An 18837-nucleotide genomic window follows, 5' to 3' on the forward strand; every position below is an offset into this window, starting at 1 on the left:
GCCATGTGAGCGAACACAGCCAATAGGGAACTCCAGCCCCTTTTCCCTAGCCATGTGAGCGAACACAGCCAATAGGGAACTCCAGCCCCTTTTCCCTAACCATGTGAGCAACCACAGCCAATGGGAGTCTTACAAAAACGGAGACGCACCCTGTAGTGTACTTGTAAGTGGAGTGGGACAGGTGTAATTGCAGGAAACCCGGCTGGGTTTGGGCTTGGGAGGAGCGGAGGGGGCGGTGCTGAGGAATAACTACAATCCTGTTGTGGGATGTTGCATCAAAACACTAAGGCAGTTTTACCATAAACCATTATAATTCATTCTTCACATATTGCACTTAGTGTGTGGAAAGTTTATGTATGGAAACAAGTGGGGCGTTTAATGTGGCAACAGTAGATATACAACTACTCCATAATGCTATTGGTGGGTTGAGAGTTGTAGTTCTACAACATAAGCTGACAGATTCTGGGAGTTGAATATGAGCTGCTGTTGCATGCTGGGAGTTCTATTCAACCTGTCAGATGGCTACAGTCCAAATATTCCCTGACCGACAAGGATTCCTGTGGAAATAAGTAGAATATTCCTGAGTAGTCATATAGTCATGGCAGGAACAGTGTGTGCTTGCCCGCCGTTACCCAGTAATGTCTGTGGGAAGCGACGTCAGGGGACATGAACCTTCCAGCAGGGGAGCGACTGGTTATTGGGCCCCGACGCTTACACGATTTACTTGCGCATTAACTTACGCAGAAACTCCACTGACCCCCCAATCAAAATACTCATTAGCACTTATTTTTATGAACCATTACCGTATTGGCCCCCACAGCAACATCATTGGGCTCCTAAGCTTAAGGTTGCCATACACTGTAAGATCCACTTGCTTGGCGACCTCGCCCTTCTCCCGATATACCCACTAAATGATCTAATTAAACCGCCCGTTGGTTCAGGGACTGCATCAATGAGCCAATGTGGTCCCCGATCCAATGGAGAAGTCAGACCTGCCCGACCAAGATCTGACCAATTTCAGGCCGGATGTCGGTCAGGGGGGCCAGTCATTCATGGCCATAGACGGGCAGATAAGTTGGCGAATCAGTCTGTCTGGTAAAATGATTCTTATCCCTTGGCTGTGAGATTCCCTCTTTCAAAAGCAAGTAGGAATTAAAAGGAGATCAAAAAAGAATTTATTTCCAGATCGCGGTCCCCAAGGTGAAATCAAAAATATCCGTGCATAGTCGGTGTGCTAAGCTAAAAGCAAAGCATCAAATGCACCGCTATTAAAAAATATATTGGAATTTCAAGCAAAAAGCAAAAGTCTCCCCTGTATTAATCACAGTACGTGGGGGAAATGTTTTTATGGTGCGGTAGCCCTTTAAAGGAACAGTAACACCAAAAAATGAAAGTGTATAAAAGTAACTAAAATATAATGTACTGCTGCCCTGCACTGGTAAAAGTTGTGTGTTTACTTCAGAAAGTCTACTGTAATTTATATAAATAAGCTGCTGTGTAGCCATGGAGGCAGCCATTCAAAGGAGAAAAGGCACATAGCAGATAACAGATAAAACACCATTGTATTCTACAGAACTTATCTGTTATCTGCTATGTAACCTGTGCCTTTTTTCCAGCTTGAATGGCTGCCCCTGGAGCTTCACAGCAGCTTATTATATAAATTATAGTAGTGTTACTGTAGCAAACACACCAGTTTTACCAGTGCAGGGCAACAGTGCATTATATTTTTATTACTTTAAAGCTCTTTCATTTTTTAGTGTTACTGTTCCTTTAAGAAAGAAAGGAAAGTAAAAAAAAAAAACAACAACAAGGTTGGGTGGCTGCGCCCATCAAATTCATATAACTGCTGGGTGCTGTCAGCTACTGCTTATGGGGTGCAACCTATAATTACAAATGCAAAAATATTCATAAGACCAAAACATCTCAAACTGAGGGATTCCAACTAAATTCACATTTAACAAAATTATACATTTTTTAAAGAAATGGTCTCATTGTTAAAGGGGAACTAAACCCTGCGGCACAGCGCGGCTCAACCCAACGTTACTCAGCTGTTGCCGGACTACAAATCCCAGAATAATGTAACATATAATGAAGGGTGAGGCATGCTGGGAGCTGTAGTCCAGCAACATCAGGGTTGGATTCTTAAAGCAATATTGCCCAATAAAACTTTCCCCCATTAAAATGCAAGAAATCCCCCAATGAGAATCCCAGCTGATGTGAGTAAATCCGGCTCCCTGTTCTCTGTTCCTGCAATTGGAGTTGGGAGCAATAAGCACAGTTTCCCAGCACTGAACAAGTCTGTCCCTTTATCCCCATGTCTGATTCCTGTGCCATATAATGACGGGAAAATGCCATCATTATCTCTATATGTAAGGTACCAGCAAGGGGCCTGACACAGTGCTGGGAATCAGCATTCTCATTGGTCACTTCTCTTGCACTTATAATCACATGTTGCTCAGTAGAAGGCTCATTGGGGAATTTCCTTGCATCTAGAATTACGTTTTTCGGCAACTTCTATAGCAAAACTAGGGGGCGCCGTGGGGCAGCGTTATGGTTGGGTTTATATCCCCTTTGTCTGAGCTGCACAGATCAGTTCCGTTTGTATAAATAACTATTATTGTCAACTCTACATATTAAAGAACATTCTAACTCTATATCCCCCTTATTATCCCATGCCCGTACCTGCTTTATTCTGATACAGGGTGCAGAGTAAACATGAGGCATAACCAGACCTGCTGTCAGACTCCCACTGCTGTTACAGTTTGTCTGAAATCCGGCGCTAAAGTGCAGCAGAAGAAAAAGATTCAGACAAAGCGTCCAGTAGCTACTGAAACTCCAGCATTAACTGAAAGAAATGGTCACAGTAATAAAGGAATTAAACGCCTAAAAGGCCCGGGTCTGATAATACAGCGCAAAGAAATGACAGCTTTTTTTAAGCTTTTTGGTAAGTGAAATCATTTTTTATACACAGATGATAATGTACCCCCTACTGTAAGTGATAAGGATATTAGCAGTCACTGAGGGGTTCTGTGCCCATATAAAGGCACAAGGCTGCAGGCTGAGTTATACAGGGAACTCTGAGTATCACTCATGTATTATAAGGGATAATGTACCCCCTACTGTAAATGATAAGGATATTAGCAGTCACCGAGGGGTTCTGTGCCCATATAAAGGCACAAGGCTGCAGGCTGAGTTATACAGGGAACTCTGAGTATCACTCATGTATTATAAGGGATAATGTACCCCCTACTGTAAATGATAAGGATATTAGCAGTCACTGAGGGGTTCTGTGCCCCCCATATAAAGGCACAAGGCTGCAGGCTGAGTTATACAGGGAACTCTGAGTATCACTCATGTATTATAAGGGATAATGTACCCCCTACTGTAAATGATAAGGATATTAGCAGTCACTGAGGGGTTCTGTGCCCCCCATATAAAGGCACAAGGCTTCAGGCTGAGTTATACAGGGAACTCTGAGTATCACTCATGTATTATAAGGGATAATGTACCCCCTACTGTAAATGATAAGGATATTAGCAGTCACTGAGGCACAGTCACACTGGTCATAGAAGGCCACTATATAGCTAGGATTGGTTATTCCTCCTTATAGAAACATTCATTTTGTAGATTTTGTGATTGAAATGATGTGATTGTACAGTAGTTTTACAGCTATATACTATATAATACTCATATTATTGCCAGGAGCACATACAGTATAGTTCATTCTAAAAAGACAATTTGTTTCAGTGATCTTTGCAACTTTATCGGCAGTAAATGAAGTGTTCTCTTTGTATTAGATGATGACTTGATCCAGGATTTCTTGTGGATGGACTGTTGTTGTAAAATTGCAGACAAGGTAATAATCACTCATTAGGAGTGTAACTAATTTGCTTTATGGCTGAGATTCTAGCTATCTGTATAACAGAGCATTCTGTCACAGTGGCACAGATCCTATCTGATCCCCCCATTGTATGCAGCAGTCCTGCCCTGCTTTATGGCTGAGATTCTAGCTATCTGTATAACAGAGCATTCTGTCACAGTGGCACAGATCCTATCTGATCCCCCCATTGTATGCAGCAGTCCTGCCCTGCTTTATGGCTGAGATTCTAGCTATCTGTATAACAGAGCATTCTGTCACAGTGGCACAGATCCTATCTGATCCCCCCATTGTATGCAGCAGTCCTGCCCTGCTTTATGGCTGAGATTCTAGCTATCTGTATAACAGAGCATTCTGTCACAGTGGCACAGATCCTATCTGATCCCCCCATTGTATGCAGCAGTCCTGCCCTGCTTTATGGCTGAGATTCTAGCTATCTGTATAACAGAACATTCTGTCACAGATCCTATCTGATCCCCCCATTGTAAGCAGCAGTCCTGCCGTGCTTTATGGCTGAGATTCTAGCTATCTGTATAACAGAGCATTCTGTCACAGTGGCACAGATCCTATCTGATCCCCCCCATTGTAAGCAGCAGTCCTGCCGTGCTTTATGGCTGAGATTCTAGCTATCTGTATAACAGGGTCTGTGCCACTGTGACAGAATGCTCTATCTGATCCCCCCATTGTAAGCAGCAGTCCTGCCCTGCTTTATGGCTGAGATTCTAGCTATCTGTATAACAGAGCATTCTGTCACAGTGGCACAGATCCTATCTGATCCCCCCATTGTAAGCAGCAGTCCTGCCCTGCTTTATGGCTGAGATTCTAGCTATCTGTATAACAGAGCATTCTGTCACAGTGGCACAGATCCTATCTGATCCCCCCATTGTAAGCAGCAGTCCTGCCCTGCTTTATGGCTGAGATTCTAGCTATCTGTATAACAGAGCATTCTGTCACAGTGGCACAGATCCTATCTGATCCCCCCATTGTAAGCAGCAGTCCTGCCCTGCTTTATGGCTGAGATTCTAGCTATCTGTATAACAGAGCATTCTGTCACAGTGGCACAGATCCTATCTGATCCCCCCCCCATTGTAAGCATCAGGGTATTTACATTTATCACAATTAAATATATAAAATCAGTATTGCATAATTATTTATAAAATCCCTCATTTCTCGCACAGTATCTCCTGGCTATGACCTTTGTTTATTTCAAGAGAGCAGGATTCCACATACACGAGTATAACCGGAGGAACTTCTTTGCTGCGCTGTAAGTCATTTCTAATAACATTCTCACACCTTATAGTGCCCTTACATACCTGTATAATGCTTTCTCATCATTTTATATCATATGTATTGTAAACTAGTGGGATCCACAATAGACACTTTCTTAGCCTTAAGGCAGTTTATGTTACACAGGGGGGCCTATTGCAGCACACAAAACAAACCATAAAAGTAAATCCTGCCCTCTGGGCACTCCCTTCACACAGTAAATGAGTTCCCTTATTAAACTGGGCCCCTTGTGGGCTGCCAGTGGGAAAACAAATGCTGGGGTCACCCCTGTACTCACAACACTTCTGGGGAATTAGCTCAGCCTCCTGGCTTTCCTTTCAGCTCCTGAGATCCTCAGTCTCTTGGTCTCTTTCTCAGGTCAAGTCTGGGCTCCCTCTGCTCCTTGCAGTGGCAGGAAGCCCCCCCAGCCCCTCTGGGAGTCCTAACACACAGACAGACAGCACCCCCCAGCCCCCCTGGGAGTCCTAACACACAGACAGACAGCACGCCCAGCCTCCCTGGGAGTCCAAACACACAGACAGACAGCCCCCCCAGCCCCTCTGGGAGTCCTAACAGACAGACAGCACCCCCAGCCCCCCTGGGAGTCCAAACACACAGACAGCACCCCCAGCCCCCCTGGGAGTCCAAACACACAGACAGACAGCACCCCCAGCCCCCCTGGGAGTCCAAACACACAGACAGACAGCACCCCCAGCCCCCCTGAGAGTCCTAACATACAGACAGGTGTCCTCCCTGCTCTGAGAGAGTGTTACACACCTTTCCATACAATTAAATACCTTTCCACAGGTGAGCCTTCCTATGGAAAGTAAGCTCCAATAGGTGAGCTGGTCTACTGGAATGGATTGCCCGATCCGCTTGTTCCATCCAGAACCCTATTGCTTCCAGGGCCAGACAGCAAAACCCTTTACACAGAGAAAACATTCTCTCTTTATCATCCTCTCCCTTAAAGCCTACATCTCCCACTATAGAGAACTTAAAGGGAAAACTCACAAAGTAAAGTAAATCAGTCAAAATCTACCTTATTATTGGTCAGTTCCTTAGTTTTCTAGGCAGTTTTTGTTACGTAAGTTTTGGCGTAACTTTATATGCAACTTACGCAATTTGTGTAACTTAGCGCAGGGTTGGACTGGGGGGTGCCCTGCAGGTGCCCCCACCTGGCTGTATCCCCCACACCTCCTAACTACCCGCAGGGGCACTCACTGAGCCTCCCTCACTCCCCTGCAGGGGCACCCACTGAGCCTCCCTTACCTCCCCAGCAGGTGCCCCCACTGAGCCTCCCTCACTTCTTTGCAGGGGCACCCGCTGAGCCTCCCTTAGCCCCCCCGCAGGGGCCCCAGCTGAGCCTCCCTCACTCCCCTGCAGGGGCACCCGCTGAGCCTCCCTTAGCCCCCCTGGAGGGGCCACAGCTGAGCTTCCCTCACTCCCCTGCAGGTGCCCCCACTGAGCCTCCCTCACTCCCCTGCAGGGGCACCCACTGAGCCTCCCTTACCTCCCCAGTAGGTGCCCCCACTGAGCCTCCCTCACTCGCTGAGCTTCATTTACCCCCCCGCAGGGGCCCCAGCTGAGCCTCCCTCACTTCTTTGCAGGGGCACCCGCTGAGCCTCCCTTAGCCCCCCCTGGAGGGGCCCCAGCTGAGCCTCCCTCACTCCCCTGCAGGGGCACCCGCTGAGCCTCCCTTCCCCCCCCCCCCGCAGGGGCACCCACTGAGCCACTTTTACACCCCCCTGCTGAGCCTCTCTAACCCCCCCGCAGGGGCACCCACTGAGCCACCCTTACACCCCCCCACAGGGGCCCCTGCTGAGCCTCTCTAACCCCCCGCAGGGTCCCTTACCCAATTTCCTCCCCTGAGCGCACAAGGGAGTGCCGGCAAGGGTCAGGTGTGAGCCGTTGGGGCCCATCAGGTTTTTTCCCGGTGTCCCAGCGGCCTAGTCCGACCCTGACTTAGCGGTGCAACCGGGCCCCCTTACTGAAGATTATAAAAGGCCCAGCACAGCTGTACCCCCTCTCTCCCCCCCGATGGTGGCCCTGATTCTATGTATAGATCATTTAGTATTTGTCACGTTTTGTTCTGCAGGTATTTGGCGAATACGGTTGAGGAGGATGACGAAGAATCCAAGTACGAAATCTTTCCTTGGGCCCTAGGGGACAAATGGAGGAAGCTTTACCCAAATTTCCTTAGGTCAAGAGATGAACTGTGGTCAAAAATTGACTATAGAGCAGCAGTCAGCAGGCGTTGTTGTGAAGAGGTAGGCCCTAGCAACCGTCAGAAAGCTTACTGCATACATATCAGGGCACTTATTTTATTCCTTGCAACAGGCCTGTCCAGAAATAAAATGGCTGTTAGGGTACCAGCAACACTAACTTGATGGGAGGGTTACAATGAGATGGGTCTTGTCAAGTAGGGAATTTAGAACTTTTTCCCATTTTAATAAATTTGACAGTTTATGTAAAGTTTGAACACATTTCTGGGGGTTTTGGGGTCGTTTTATGTGTTATTACACGTTTGCTTAAAGGGTAAAGTTGCCCCTTTAAAGGGACAGTAACACCAAAAAATGAAAGTGTATAAAAGTAATTACTATATAATGTAATGCTGCATTGGTACAACTGGTGTGTTTGCCTCAGAAACACTACTATAGTTTATATAATAAAGCTGCTGTGTAGCCCCGGGGGCAGCCATTTACAGGAGAAAAGGCACAGGTTACTTAGCAGATAACAGATAAAACCCCATTATATTCTACAAAGCTTATCTGTTATCTGCTATGTGCCTGTGCCTTTTCTCCGTTTTCCCAGCTTCAATGGCTGCCCCCGTGTTGACATAGCAGCTCATTTATATAAACTATAGTAGCGTTTCTGTTGCAAACTTACCAGTTTTACCAGTGCAGGGCAACTGTACATTATATTTTAATTACTTTAAAGCTCTTTAATTTTTTGGTGTTACTGTTCCTTTAAGCTGCAAGTCTCAGTTCCCCCAAGAGACCTATTAGTTACAATCATATCTAATGCAGGTGTAGCTTGTTAAGATTTCTGGGCTCTCCGCCAAAAGCTACCTATTTAATTAAGTTTGAGAAACATTGTATCCAAGTGCAGGTGTAGCTTGTTAAGATTTCTGGGCTCTCTGCCAAAAGCTACTTTTTAATTAAGTTTGAGAAACATTGTATCTTATTTAGCGTTCAGTGTAGGAGATCAAAGGGAAGAGGGGCTTTTTAGTAAGATGGCACTCGGGATGGATTGCTGGCATTTTACCCGGCACAGTTGCTGACAAATGGCTCTCCAACTCAGTCCCTGTAGTTTCCAATTGGTGTTAAATTTCCCTAGTGTGACTGTGATAGGAAACTTAGATAGAAAGGGTAAGTAAAGGAATATGAAATGTGATCACATGAAAAAAATGTAGGTTTTATTTAGATTTTTTACTATTTTGCTGTAGGTAATGGCAATTGCGCCGAGCCATTATATCTGGCAGAGGGAGCGCTCAGAGCACCACAGCGGAGCAGCTAGAAACTACAGTAAATACGATGTCTATCTGCCCCGGGGGCCTTCTGCTACCCCGCTGGACTGCCCTGTCTGTGGTAACAAAGGGAGGCTGATGGAGCTGGGTTTGTCCACTTCATCTTCTGCCTCTTCCAGCACCACATTTCAGGTAAACGAACACATTTTACCGCAGGATTCTTTACAGTCGTCGGGGGAGAACATGGCGATTGATCCACAACCCAGCGGCATTAATAGAGGTGCGGCCATATTTTATATTATTTCATATATTCAGCATTTGCAACTGAAATATGGCTTGGCAAATGTCATTCTATTGGTATGTGGGGACCATGAATGGCCAATTCTAAGCAACATTTCAATTGGTCTTTATTATTTATTGTTTATAGTTTTTATTCTAACTCTTTGCAGCTTTCAAATGGGGGTCACTGACCCCGGCAGCCAAACCCTATTGCTCTGAGGCTCCAGTTTTATTGTTATTGTTACTTTTTATATCTCATTGTTCTAGTCAGGTCTTTCCCTATTCATATACCAGTCTCTCATTTAAACCACTCCCTGGTTGCTAAGGTAATTTGGACCCTAGCAACCAGATAGCTTCTGAAACTGTAAACCAGGGATCCCCAACCTTTTTTACTCGTGAGCCACAGTCAAATGTAAAAAGACTTGGGGAGCAACACAAGCACCATAAAAGTTCATGGAGGAGCCAAATACGGGCTGTGATTGGCTATTAGGTGCCTCTATGCACCCTATCAGCTTACAGGGGCTTTATTTGGGAGGAAATCTTGTTTTTATTCAACCAAAACTTGCCCCCAAGTCAGGAATTCAAAAATAACTCCCTGGTTTGGGGGCATTGAGAGCAACATCCAAGGGGTTGGGGAGCAACGTGTTACCCCTGAGCCACTGGTTGGGGATCCCTGCTGTAAACTATAGAGCTGCTGAACAAAAAGTTTAATATTTAACAAATACAAAATGACGACCAATTGCAAATTGTCTCAGTATATTACACTCTACATCATACTAAAGATGAAGTCAAAGGTGGCAAACCTGTAGCTGTATATGGCCACTGTTACATATCTAGCACTCAAGTCCCCTTGGTTCCCTCTCAGGCACATATGCCCATACTAAGATCTATGGTTTTTTGTTATTTCTTGAGGTAAATAGGGCAAACTGGGAAACTGAACCTACTCCATGTTTGGTACTTGGGGGGTCAATAAAAAGATTCCCACTACACAGATAACCCCCCTGTTTAATGAACTCCTGCTGACAAAACTCATTATCTGCCTCGCAAGGACCAAACATGGAGTAGCTTCAATGTTCCTGGTTGCCTTGATTAGTTTAAGTTTATGTTGTATACTGTCCCTATAAATACTCAATTCATTGTCTCCTAAGCATATCTGTTATGTGAGCCCAACTGGGACTAAAATGGCTCCATAGCAGCAACTACATTCTACAGCAGTTTAGCCAATCAGTTCATTATATTCAAAGGAGGAGGAAAGACGGACTGCAGGGTGCCGAATTGATAGGCATCACCTAGTAATTATAATCACTTACCTGAGAGCCTGGGTTGGTCTGATAAAAACTGCCCCAGCTGGGGGTACTACTCTATCAGCCCTACGTTGCAATTATCTTTCTGTTCTGGGATCCTCTTTGTGGCCCCAGCTGAGGACTGAAAAGTTGGCTTTTTGCGAGCCCAGACCCAGCAGCAGAGAGAGTCCTGGAAGCAGATTATGACGTGCAACTTTCAGCCGACAAAAGCAGCAGCCGGGGGTTTCAGTTAAGTGGTTATAATCCCTGGGGGAGCGCCTAACATTCGGGGCTCTCTGTAACTTTCCTGCCGGCAATGTAGGGTGTATGTCAGGGATCCTCAAACTACAGCCTGCGGACCGGCTCCTGTTGCGTCCTCACCCCTGGCAGCGGAGAGAGAGGACTCAGCAGGGAGCGGGAGGGAGGAACTGGGTGAGTGAGGGCAGATGGAGCGGGGGGAGCTGGGAGAGGGAGGACTGAACAGGCAGCGAGAGGGAGGAAAGACGGAGCGGGGGGAGCTGGAAGAGGGAGGACTCAGCGGGCAGTGGGAGGAACTGGGAGAGGGAGGACTCAGCGGGAGCTGGGAGAGGGAGGAAGGACGGAGCGGGGGGAGCTGGAAGAGGGAGGTCTTAGCGGGAGCTTGGAGAGGAAGGAAGGACTGAGTGGGGGGAGCTGGAAGAGGGAGGTCTCAGCGGGAGCTGGGAAAGGGAGGAAGGATGGAGCAGGGGGAGCTGGAAGAGGGAGGTCTCAGAGGGAACTTGGAGAGGGAGGAAGGATGGAGTGGGGGGAGCTGGAAGACGGAGGACTCAGCGGGCAGCGGGAGGGAGGAAGGACAGAGCGGGGGGAGCTGGAAGAGGGAGGGAGGATGGACGAAGAGGAAGGAGGGGGGTGAGAGAGGGATAGTTCGGCCCCCCAACAGTCTGAGGGACCATTTACTGGCCCCTCCCTTAAAAAGTTTGAGGACCCCTGGTGTATGTAGTGGGCCGGCTAAGGGCTAAAGGTTGAAGGGCCTGAAACATAACTGCTATAAACTGCTGCATAACCAGGGGCTCAAACTAGCGTATTCCCTTTATAAATGAGATTTTTAAAGCATAAATAATAATAATAATAATATTAGGGATGCACGGAATCCAGGATTCGGTTTGGGATTCGGCCAAGGTTTGTTCTTTTTAGCAGGATTCAGCCAAATCCACGCTCCTGGCTCAAATGAATCCGAATCCTTCAAATCACGTGAAAATGTTTTGCCTGGCGCTACATGCGCCGCGCTCTTTAACCCTTTCATATACTAATCTGCATATGCAAATTAGGATTCGGATTTGGGCGATTCTTTTACAAAGGATTTGGGGTTCGGGTGAATCTGAAAATAGTGGATTCAGTGCATCCGTAGATAACACAGCACTCGAGCAATCAGTTTGGGTTTCTTGCAGAACCTCATGGAACCCACGTGCGGAAGGGACCGTGCTCCGCGCCAGACAGATCCATGGAGTGGTTTACACATAACGAAGAATAGATTCCCAGCAATACGGGGCGGCGCTGTGTGGAGATGTTAAACCTATATATACAATTCTCTCCAACTGATGTTTATTACAGAGGATTAAATATGTTCAAAGTATATACAAAACCATTTTCTTATTGCCATTAACTGGACTCCTCGGGTTCTGTGCGGGTCGGGGCTGCTCTGATCTTCCTCAGCTGAACGAGAAACGCTACAGACGGGACAGGAACAAAATACTGAATATTACATTCTGCATCTGAAATTTCATAGTTTTAATATTCTGTACATGAGGGCTACAGCTCCGAGTGCTGAACTACAACTCCCAGAATCCCAGCAACCCTTCAGCATTCTGGGAGTTGTTGTTCAGCCCCAGCTGGAAAACCTCAGTTGCATTCTGCAGCATTGCTTCTGTATGTATTGCATAGCCTAGAACATGTTCTTTTTGTTTTATTTTTTTACCTGTATGACCTGCTTGCCATGGCAACGGGCGAGCAATATATGGCACTTGTCCGAAGGGCTTTACAGCATTAGAAAGCATCTCGGCTGTAACAAATGGGTAGGCAGTTAGTAGGGCACAACTGTCAGAAGTAAATAAATATATAACAGAATTTTTGGTTTGTGTTTCAATACAGTTATTTTATCTTATTCCCTTTTTATATGTTGGGGTGTAGGTGGAGGACACAGTTAATTAGGCTGGAGAAGGCTGAGGTACTGGCACCCCACGCAGGGTTAAACCAAAAAGCGATCAGGCTGCAGGGGTCAGCCGCTCCTGTAGTCCCCACAACAGGCTAATTCTCAAGCTTTAATTATTTTTATTGTTGTATTTTTCTATTCAGGCATTTTATTCATCTTCCAGTCTGTCGTTTAAGCCTCTACTTGTTTGCTGGGGGTAAGTCGGACCCTAAAAATCACCAGACTGCCCCACAAGCAACCAGCGCACAAAGCAGGGTGGGATTGTAAGAGTTCATGCCAATTTAAGGACAGTCCAGGAATGCTAAGAATTTCCAGCAAAGTATTTCTACTAAGCAGGGGGGCACGGAATACTGGATCCGGTTCTGGATTTGGGCAAGATTCAGCTTTTTTCAGCAGGATTCGGATTCGCCAAATCCACGCTCCTGCCCGAACCAAATCCAAATCAAATTAGGATTTGGATCCGGTTCTGTATTTAGCCAAATCTTTTACAAAGGATTCGGGGTTCGGCCGTGGCATCCCTACTACTAAGTGACTAGAAGGCAGAATCAGACACATGAAAAGCACCTAATTGTGTTCATTGCACCCAGTGGGAACACTAAAGAGAAAGTTAAGTTGGCCTTACTGTCAGACTGGGGGTCTGCGCCATTTCCTTCCAGTTCCGACTCCGTATTCCCCTGAGGTTCCACTCGCTGGGATACAGTCCCGTCCTTCCGTACAGACGGAGCGACCAGCCAGTCCTTCACTGACATCTCCTGTATCTTCTCACATAGGAGCGGCAGCCGGCAGGAGCGGATCCCTTCAAGCAGATCAATGACTTGTGTGATGCTTTTATATGGAACAGAGAATATTTTGCCAGTTATTCTCATACTGTGCTTTGTTTCAGTTTCATGGAGCAGTGCCCTGATGTCAGAACAATCTGGTGCCGTCCAGCAGCGTCCATGTTAGTACCAGAGACTTACACGGAAAGGTAAAGAGACAGGCAACACTGTTAGTAAAGGGCAAGTAAAACCAATGTCCCTTGTGCCAGCAGGCTGTGTGACTGTGTTTGTGTCTATGTATAATCTATTAGCTGCCCAGTGTTTCATTTTATATGCCACTCACTCATTTCCAGGGAATTTGGCCATATTGATATGAAGACAAGTGTCTGGCAGGGTTAAATGATATAAATGGCTTTCAACATGGAATGTTTTTTATACTGGAATAAGTGCATGTCCAGCTAATATATGTCTCAAGGGCTGGAGATTGTGGGAGAAATGGGAAAAGGAGAGAGGGCCATATAAATGGAGGAATATTGACACTGCACCCAGTACCCAAAAAGGAAGCTGCCTCCTTGTGTCTGGCACAAGTACCACATGTCCTCAGCTCAGCTGATCAAAAGAACACTCCCTACCAGAGCCAGGCCACGGAGCGTTAGGCTATATGTGCCCCCATCCCACCCCAAGATCCAAACACACCATTAACCCTCTCTGGCAAAGGTTGTGGGGGACACAGGCAGGGTGAGGAGAGACAAGGAGCTTCTCAAATAGCGTGCCGCTGGGCATAGTTACACAGAGGGAAGTGCCCCTAGTATAGGCCCCGGACCAGCAACTCCCCTGTATGGTGTGAGAAATAAGGCTGTATGGATTGAGCCTGGGTGAACAGAGGTCTCACCATCAGCAAAGGAAGGGGCACTCTAAAAGCAGTTAGATAATTAAAGGAATAGATTATGTTTCATCTTTTATGTGCCACCCATTGCAGAATCAGTGGTGCTGGAATAAAATGCCCCTGTGTATGTGCGAGTATGCCCCTGTTTATGCCCCCGTGTATATGCAGTTATGCCCCTGTTTATGTGCGGGTATGCCCCTGTTTATGCCCCCGTGTATGTGCGGTTATGCCCCCTTGTATGTGCGGTTATGCCCCCGTGTATGTGCGGTTATGCCCCCGTGTATGTGCCGGTATGCCCCCCGTGTATGTGCGGTTATGCCCCCGTGTATGTGCGGTTATGCCCCCGTGTATGTGCGGTTATGCCCGTTTATGCCCCCGTGTATGTGCAGGTATGCCCCAGTGTATGTGCGGCTGTGCCCCAGTGTATGTGCGGCTGTGCCCCAGTGTATGTGCGGCTGTGCCCCCGTGTATGTGCGGCTGTGCCCCCGTGTATGTGCGGCTGTGCCCCCGTGTATGTGCGGCTGTGCCCCGTGTATGTGCGGCTGTGCCCCCGTGTATGTGCGGCTGTGCCCCCGTGTATGTGCGGCTGTGCCCCCGTGTATGTGCGGCTGTGCCCCCGTGTATGTGCGGCTGTGCCCCCGTGTATGTGCGGGTATGCCCCGTGTATGTGCGGCTGGCCCCGTGTATGTGCGGCTGTGCCCCCGTGTATGTGCGGCTGTGCCCCCGTGTATGTGCGGCTGTGCCCCCGTGTATGTGCGGCTGTGCCCCCGTGTATGTGCGGCTGTGCCCCCGTGTATGTGCGGCTGTGCCCCCGTGTATGTGCGGCTGTGCCCCCGTGTATGTGCGGCTGTGCCCCCGTGTATGTGCGGGTATGCCCCCGTGTATGTGCGGCTGTGCCCCCGTGTATGTGCGGCTGTGCCCCCGTGTATGTGCGGCTGTGCCCCCGTGTATGTGCGGCTGTGCCCCCGTGTATGTGCGGCTGTGCCCCCGTGTATGTGCGGCTGTGCCCCCGTGTATGTGCGGCTGTGCCCCCGTGTATGTGCGGCTGTGCCCCCGTGTATGTGCGGCTGTGCCCCCGTGTATGTGAGGCTGTGCCCCCGTGTATGTGCGGCTGTGCCCCCGTGTATGTGCGGCTGTGCCCCCGTGTATGTGCGGCTGTGCCCCCGTGTATGTGCGGCTGTGCCCCCGTGTATGCCCCTGTGTATACTGTACTTACTTTGCTACATACACAGCACAGACACCCCCCTGTTTCAGACAGGTCAGTATTGCAGGTAATGCCACCTGGGGGTTCAGCATGTCCAAGGCCGCCTATAACAGAAACACCCAGTTACGCCCAGTTTGGTTCCCCATACAAACCCATTAGCACCCGCTATATTTAGGTGCTGCCTGAGGTACTTGGTGCCAGCGTATGTTCTAAACTTTGCTGCTGGGTTACAGACTAGCAGGGAAACCTTAGCCTACAGCTCCCATCATGCTCTATGGGAGCACAAAACCCTACAGATTGGCGAGGCAAACACAGGACACACATATAGATGCACCAATCATGGGCACAGCCAGACACCTACTTACTGCATCAAAGGCCACAGAGCCCATGGTGGGCAGAGCGGCCGAGAGGTCCTGGTTGATAAAATGTACATTCTCCGGCCATGGGTTCCTGCTCCGTACGTCCCACGCACTCCTCCACTTACTGACGTTCTTTTTTGCTATGGCATGGTGGTCTGCCCGCACCTCAAAGCTGTAAACACGGCCCTCCAAGCCCACTGCAAGGCAAACATATTGTTTAAAAATATATAATATACAGTTGGGCCATTTCCCTGTGGGACCAAACTGTAAATGATATCCTTATAAACGGTGCTTAGTGATGTCATCAGTTAGAATTGGAGCTTAGTGATGTCATCAGTTAGAATTGGAGCTTAGTGATGTCATCAGTTAGAATTGGAGCTTAGTGATGTCATCAGTTAGAATTGGAGCTTAGTGATGTCATCAGTTAGAATTGGAGCTTAGTTATGTCATCAGTTAGAATTGGAGCTTAGTTATGTCATCAGTTAGAATTGGAGCTTAGTGATGTCATCAGTTAGAATTGGAGCTTAGTTATGTCATCAGTTAGAATTGGAGCTTAGTGATGTCATCAGTTAGAATCGGAGCTTCAATCCGAATTCAACACACTTAAGGGGCCATTGGCCCACTCTAAAATGCAGCCCCCAGCCGCTGTCAGAATAAGATTCAGTAATGCTAATATGGGAGACACCCGCCCCCCAACTTCTGTCTGCCAATCAGGTTCAAATGAGCACCCTGGGTGAGCGGATTGGTTCAAGTGTGATTAGATCCCACGTACCTGCTCTTGATAAGAACAAAGTCATTCCTCCAGAACCAGAACCGGCTTCTAACACGACATCCCCAGGGCTTACATCCATCATCATCAGCATTGCTGCGATATCCTGAGGGGAAACAGAGCGGGTTTAGTTACTCAGTAACACATCCGTATACGGCCTATATACCCACCTGGGCTGGACTGGGATTTATATGGTGCTGGTTTCTAAAATAATCCTATCTGTAACAATGGCCCCTTTACTGGAGCTCCCTATAGATCCTCTCAGGTCCCTGTCTGGGTTTCTGAGGGGTGGGCGTGTCCTAACGGTCCCTGCCAGAAGCACAGTAGGAAAGGGAGTAGCCAATCACAGCCCTGCAGTCACACAAGCACAGACAGGCTTCAGTTCCCTATCAGGTCAGCCTAGCTGCTGATCAGTCCAAAACAACTTTTTTAAGCACAATCCTTTTTTAATGCACAGGTACATTCTTCATTTTCACATCTCCTTTAAAGGTTTCTGAGACATTAGCAGTTTTAGACTGCCAATATCAGGCTTTCAGCTGAATAGCTTTCTATATTCAATTAAAACTTGGGCTACTGACTCTGACATCCCAACCAAACATGAAAAGGATAAAGAATGATGATTATCTGGGAGTCCTTAACAAACCAGACCCAATGCCATTGGTACCGTTACCCTCCCACATTCAGCATGTAGCCAATCAAATGGCTGCGGGGCCCAACCTTTGGATAGGAGATAGTGGGGCCCCTCTTCATTAGCAGGATGTATTCCTCCAGGGACGGCCTTTTGAGCAGGAACTCAAAGCCACGGGAAGTCCTCAGCCTCTGCCCGGGCAGTTTGCCCACGATCTCCATGTGGCCGACGACCCCCCAGTTGCTGTTCAGTTTGCCGGAATCTGTGAGACTGAACATTTTTTTGAATTCGGTGTAATGTCGCCTCTTGAACTCAGCGATGACCAAATCCCCCGGCGCAAACGCCGTGCCGAGGGGGGCAGGGGGGCCATCAGGCTGCGAGTCAAGCCCAGAGCTGCCCTCCGGCGGTGAGTGGGTTAATAAAGGCTCCTCACTTTCTGCACTTCTCAGATCCTGGATTTCTGGTGAGAGAAACTGGGGAGGGAGCATCTGGCTGAGCCTGTGTAGGGGGGACAGTGAGCGCCCCCATGCCCTGCTGCCTCCCACAAACCTGGGCTGGTCACTGGGAGGGGAAGTATCCAACCCTGGGGGAGTGTCCATTGGCCCATCTCCTGGGCTGTCAGTGTTACCCTTGGGGTGCCCAGCTCCTGGGGGGCAAGTATGGTGCCTGCATGTCAGTAATGCCTGGCACCCACAGGGTGGCACCCTATAGCCTGATACCGCCTGGCACCCACAGGGTGGCACCCTATAGCCTGATACCGCCTGGCACAGTGAGGCCACCCTACCCCCCCAGCGCTGCAGCATCTTCACCCAACTTCCCTTCTCCTTCACACGCAGGGGAGACTCTCAAGAGTTAAAAACCAAGCTGCGTGACGTCATCAACTGGCGACAACCCGGAAGTGCCCCCATGTGTCCCGAGTAACCATGTGATCTGGCTGAGTGCGCAGTTGGGTTTCCCGCAGCTCCCAGAGCGGCCCGAGTTTATTCCCTAGTTCTATCCTGTTTGCCCAGACTGAAACGCATTCATTCCCCGGGGTGTCTGACTGGGCCGCCCGGCTACTGACCCTCAGCTGGAACAGGGGATGGTGGGAGTTGTAGTTAAGGCCGCCCGGCTACTGACTGTAAGAGGGGGTGGGAGTTGTAGTTTAACAACTGAGAGTTATAGGTTGGCCCTCCCTGTGGCTCCATTCAGTTTATTATAGGGCTCAACCCTTTCCACCAACCCTTGGGCCCCTGGGCTATAAAGCTGCCCATACACTGTCCTATCTGATCCCCCCATTGTAAGCAGCAGTCCTGCCCTGCTTTATGGCTGAGATTCTAGCTATCTGTATAACAGAGCATTCTGTCACAGTGGCACAGATCCTATCTGATCCCCCCATTGTAAGCAGCAGTCCTGCCCTGCTTTATGGCTGAGATTCTAGCTATCTGTATAACAGAGCATTCTGTCACAGTGGCACAGATCCTATCTGATCCCCCCATTGTAAGCAGCAGTCCTGCCCTGCTTTATGGCTGAGATTCTAGCTATCTGTATAACAGAGCATTCTGTCACAGTGGCACAGATCCTATCTGATCCCCCCCATTGTAAGCAGCAGTCCTGCCCTGCTTTATGGCTGAGATTCTAGCTATCTGTATAACAGAGCATTCTGTCACAGTGGCACAGATCCTATCTGATCCCCCCCATTGTAAGCAGCAGTCCTGCCCTGCTTTATGGCTGAGATTCTAGCTATCTGTATAACAGAGCATTCTGTCACAGTGGCACAGATCCTATCTGATCCCCCCCCCCCCCCCCCCCCCCATTGTAAGCAGCAGTCCTGCCCTGCTTTATGGCTGAGATTCTAGCTATCTGTATAACAGAGCATTCTGTCACAGTGGCAC

General features: G+C 48.3%; 2 protein-coding genes across 3 annotated transcripts; one reads left to right on the forward strand and one right to left on the reverse strand.

The window, feature by feature from the left end:
• Positions 1–142: 142 nt before the first annotated feature.
• spdya (speedy/RINGO cell cycle regulator family member A) lies at positions 143–11783 on the forward strand. The gene is given in 7 exon segments (NM_001112964.1): positions 143–163; positions 2702–2944; positions 3798–3856; positions 5056–5141; positions 7239–7410; positions 8589–8889; positions 11599–11783. Coding segments are annotated over 6 exon segments (930 nt in total). The 5' UTR covers positions 143–163; positions 2702–2715; the 3' UTR covers positions 11682–11783.
• Positions 11731–17866, reverse strand: trmt61b (tRNA methyltransferase 61B). 2 transcript variants are annotated; one of them, XM_031902574.1, is made up of 8 exons: positions 17725–17866; positions 17053–17685; positions 16339–16441; positions 15573–15763; positions 15220–15311; positions 12982–13184; positions 12126–12209; positions 11739–11877 (listed from the first exon to the last, which is right to left on the reverse strand). In XM_031902574.1, exons 1-8 carry the CDS (start codon positions 17764–17766, stop codon positions 11810–11812), a joined length of 1416 nt encoding a protein of 471 aa, XP_031758434.1. In that variant the 5' UTR covers positions 17767–17866; the 3' UTR covers positions 11739–11809. The 2 variants fall into 2 exon arrangements, with proteins under 2 accessions (XP_002938472.4, XP_031758434.1); XM_002938426.5 differs by having other exon boundaries at positions 11731–11877; positions 17053–17866.
• Positions 17867–18837: the final 971 nt, after the last annotated feature.

Source organism: Xenopus tropicalis, chromosome 5 (assembly GCF_000004195.4).
Source record: "Xenopus tropicalis strain Nigerian chromosome 5, UCB_Xtro_10.0, whole genome shotgun sequence".
Classification (NCBI taxonomy): domain Eukaryota; kingdom Metazoa; phylum Chordata; class Amphibia; order Anura; family Pipidae; genus Xenopus; species Xenopus tropicalis.

What these genes read in the sequence shown, in the direction of transcription:
- trmt61b (XM_002938426.5), bottom strand. Translation starts at nt 17,766, where the DNA reads ATGCTGCAGCGCTGGGGGGGTAGGGTGGCCTCACTGTGCCAGGCGGTA. An exon ending in CCACTATCTCCTATCCAAAG is followed by an intron (nt 16,442 to 17,052) that starts GTTGGGCCCCGC and finishes GTTTCCCCTCAG; the next exon opens with GATATCGCAGCAATGCTGAT. An exon ending in GCTCTGTGGCCTTTGATGCA is followed by an intron (nt 15,312 to 15,572) that starts GTAAGTAGGTGT and finishes TTTCTGTTATAG; the next exon opens with GCGGCCTTGGACATGCTGAA.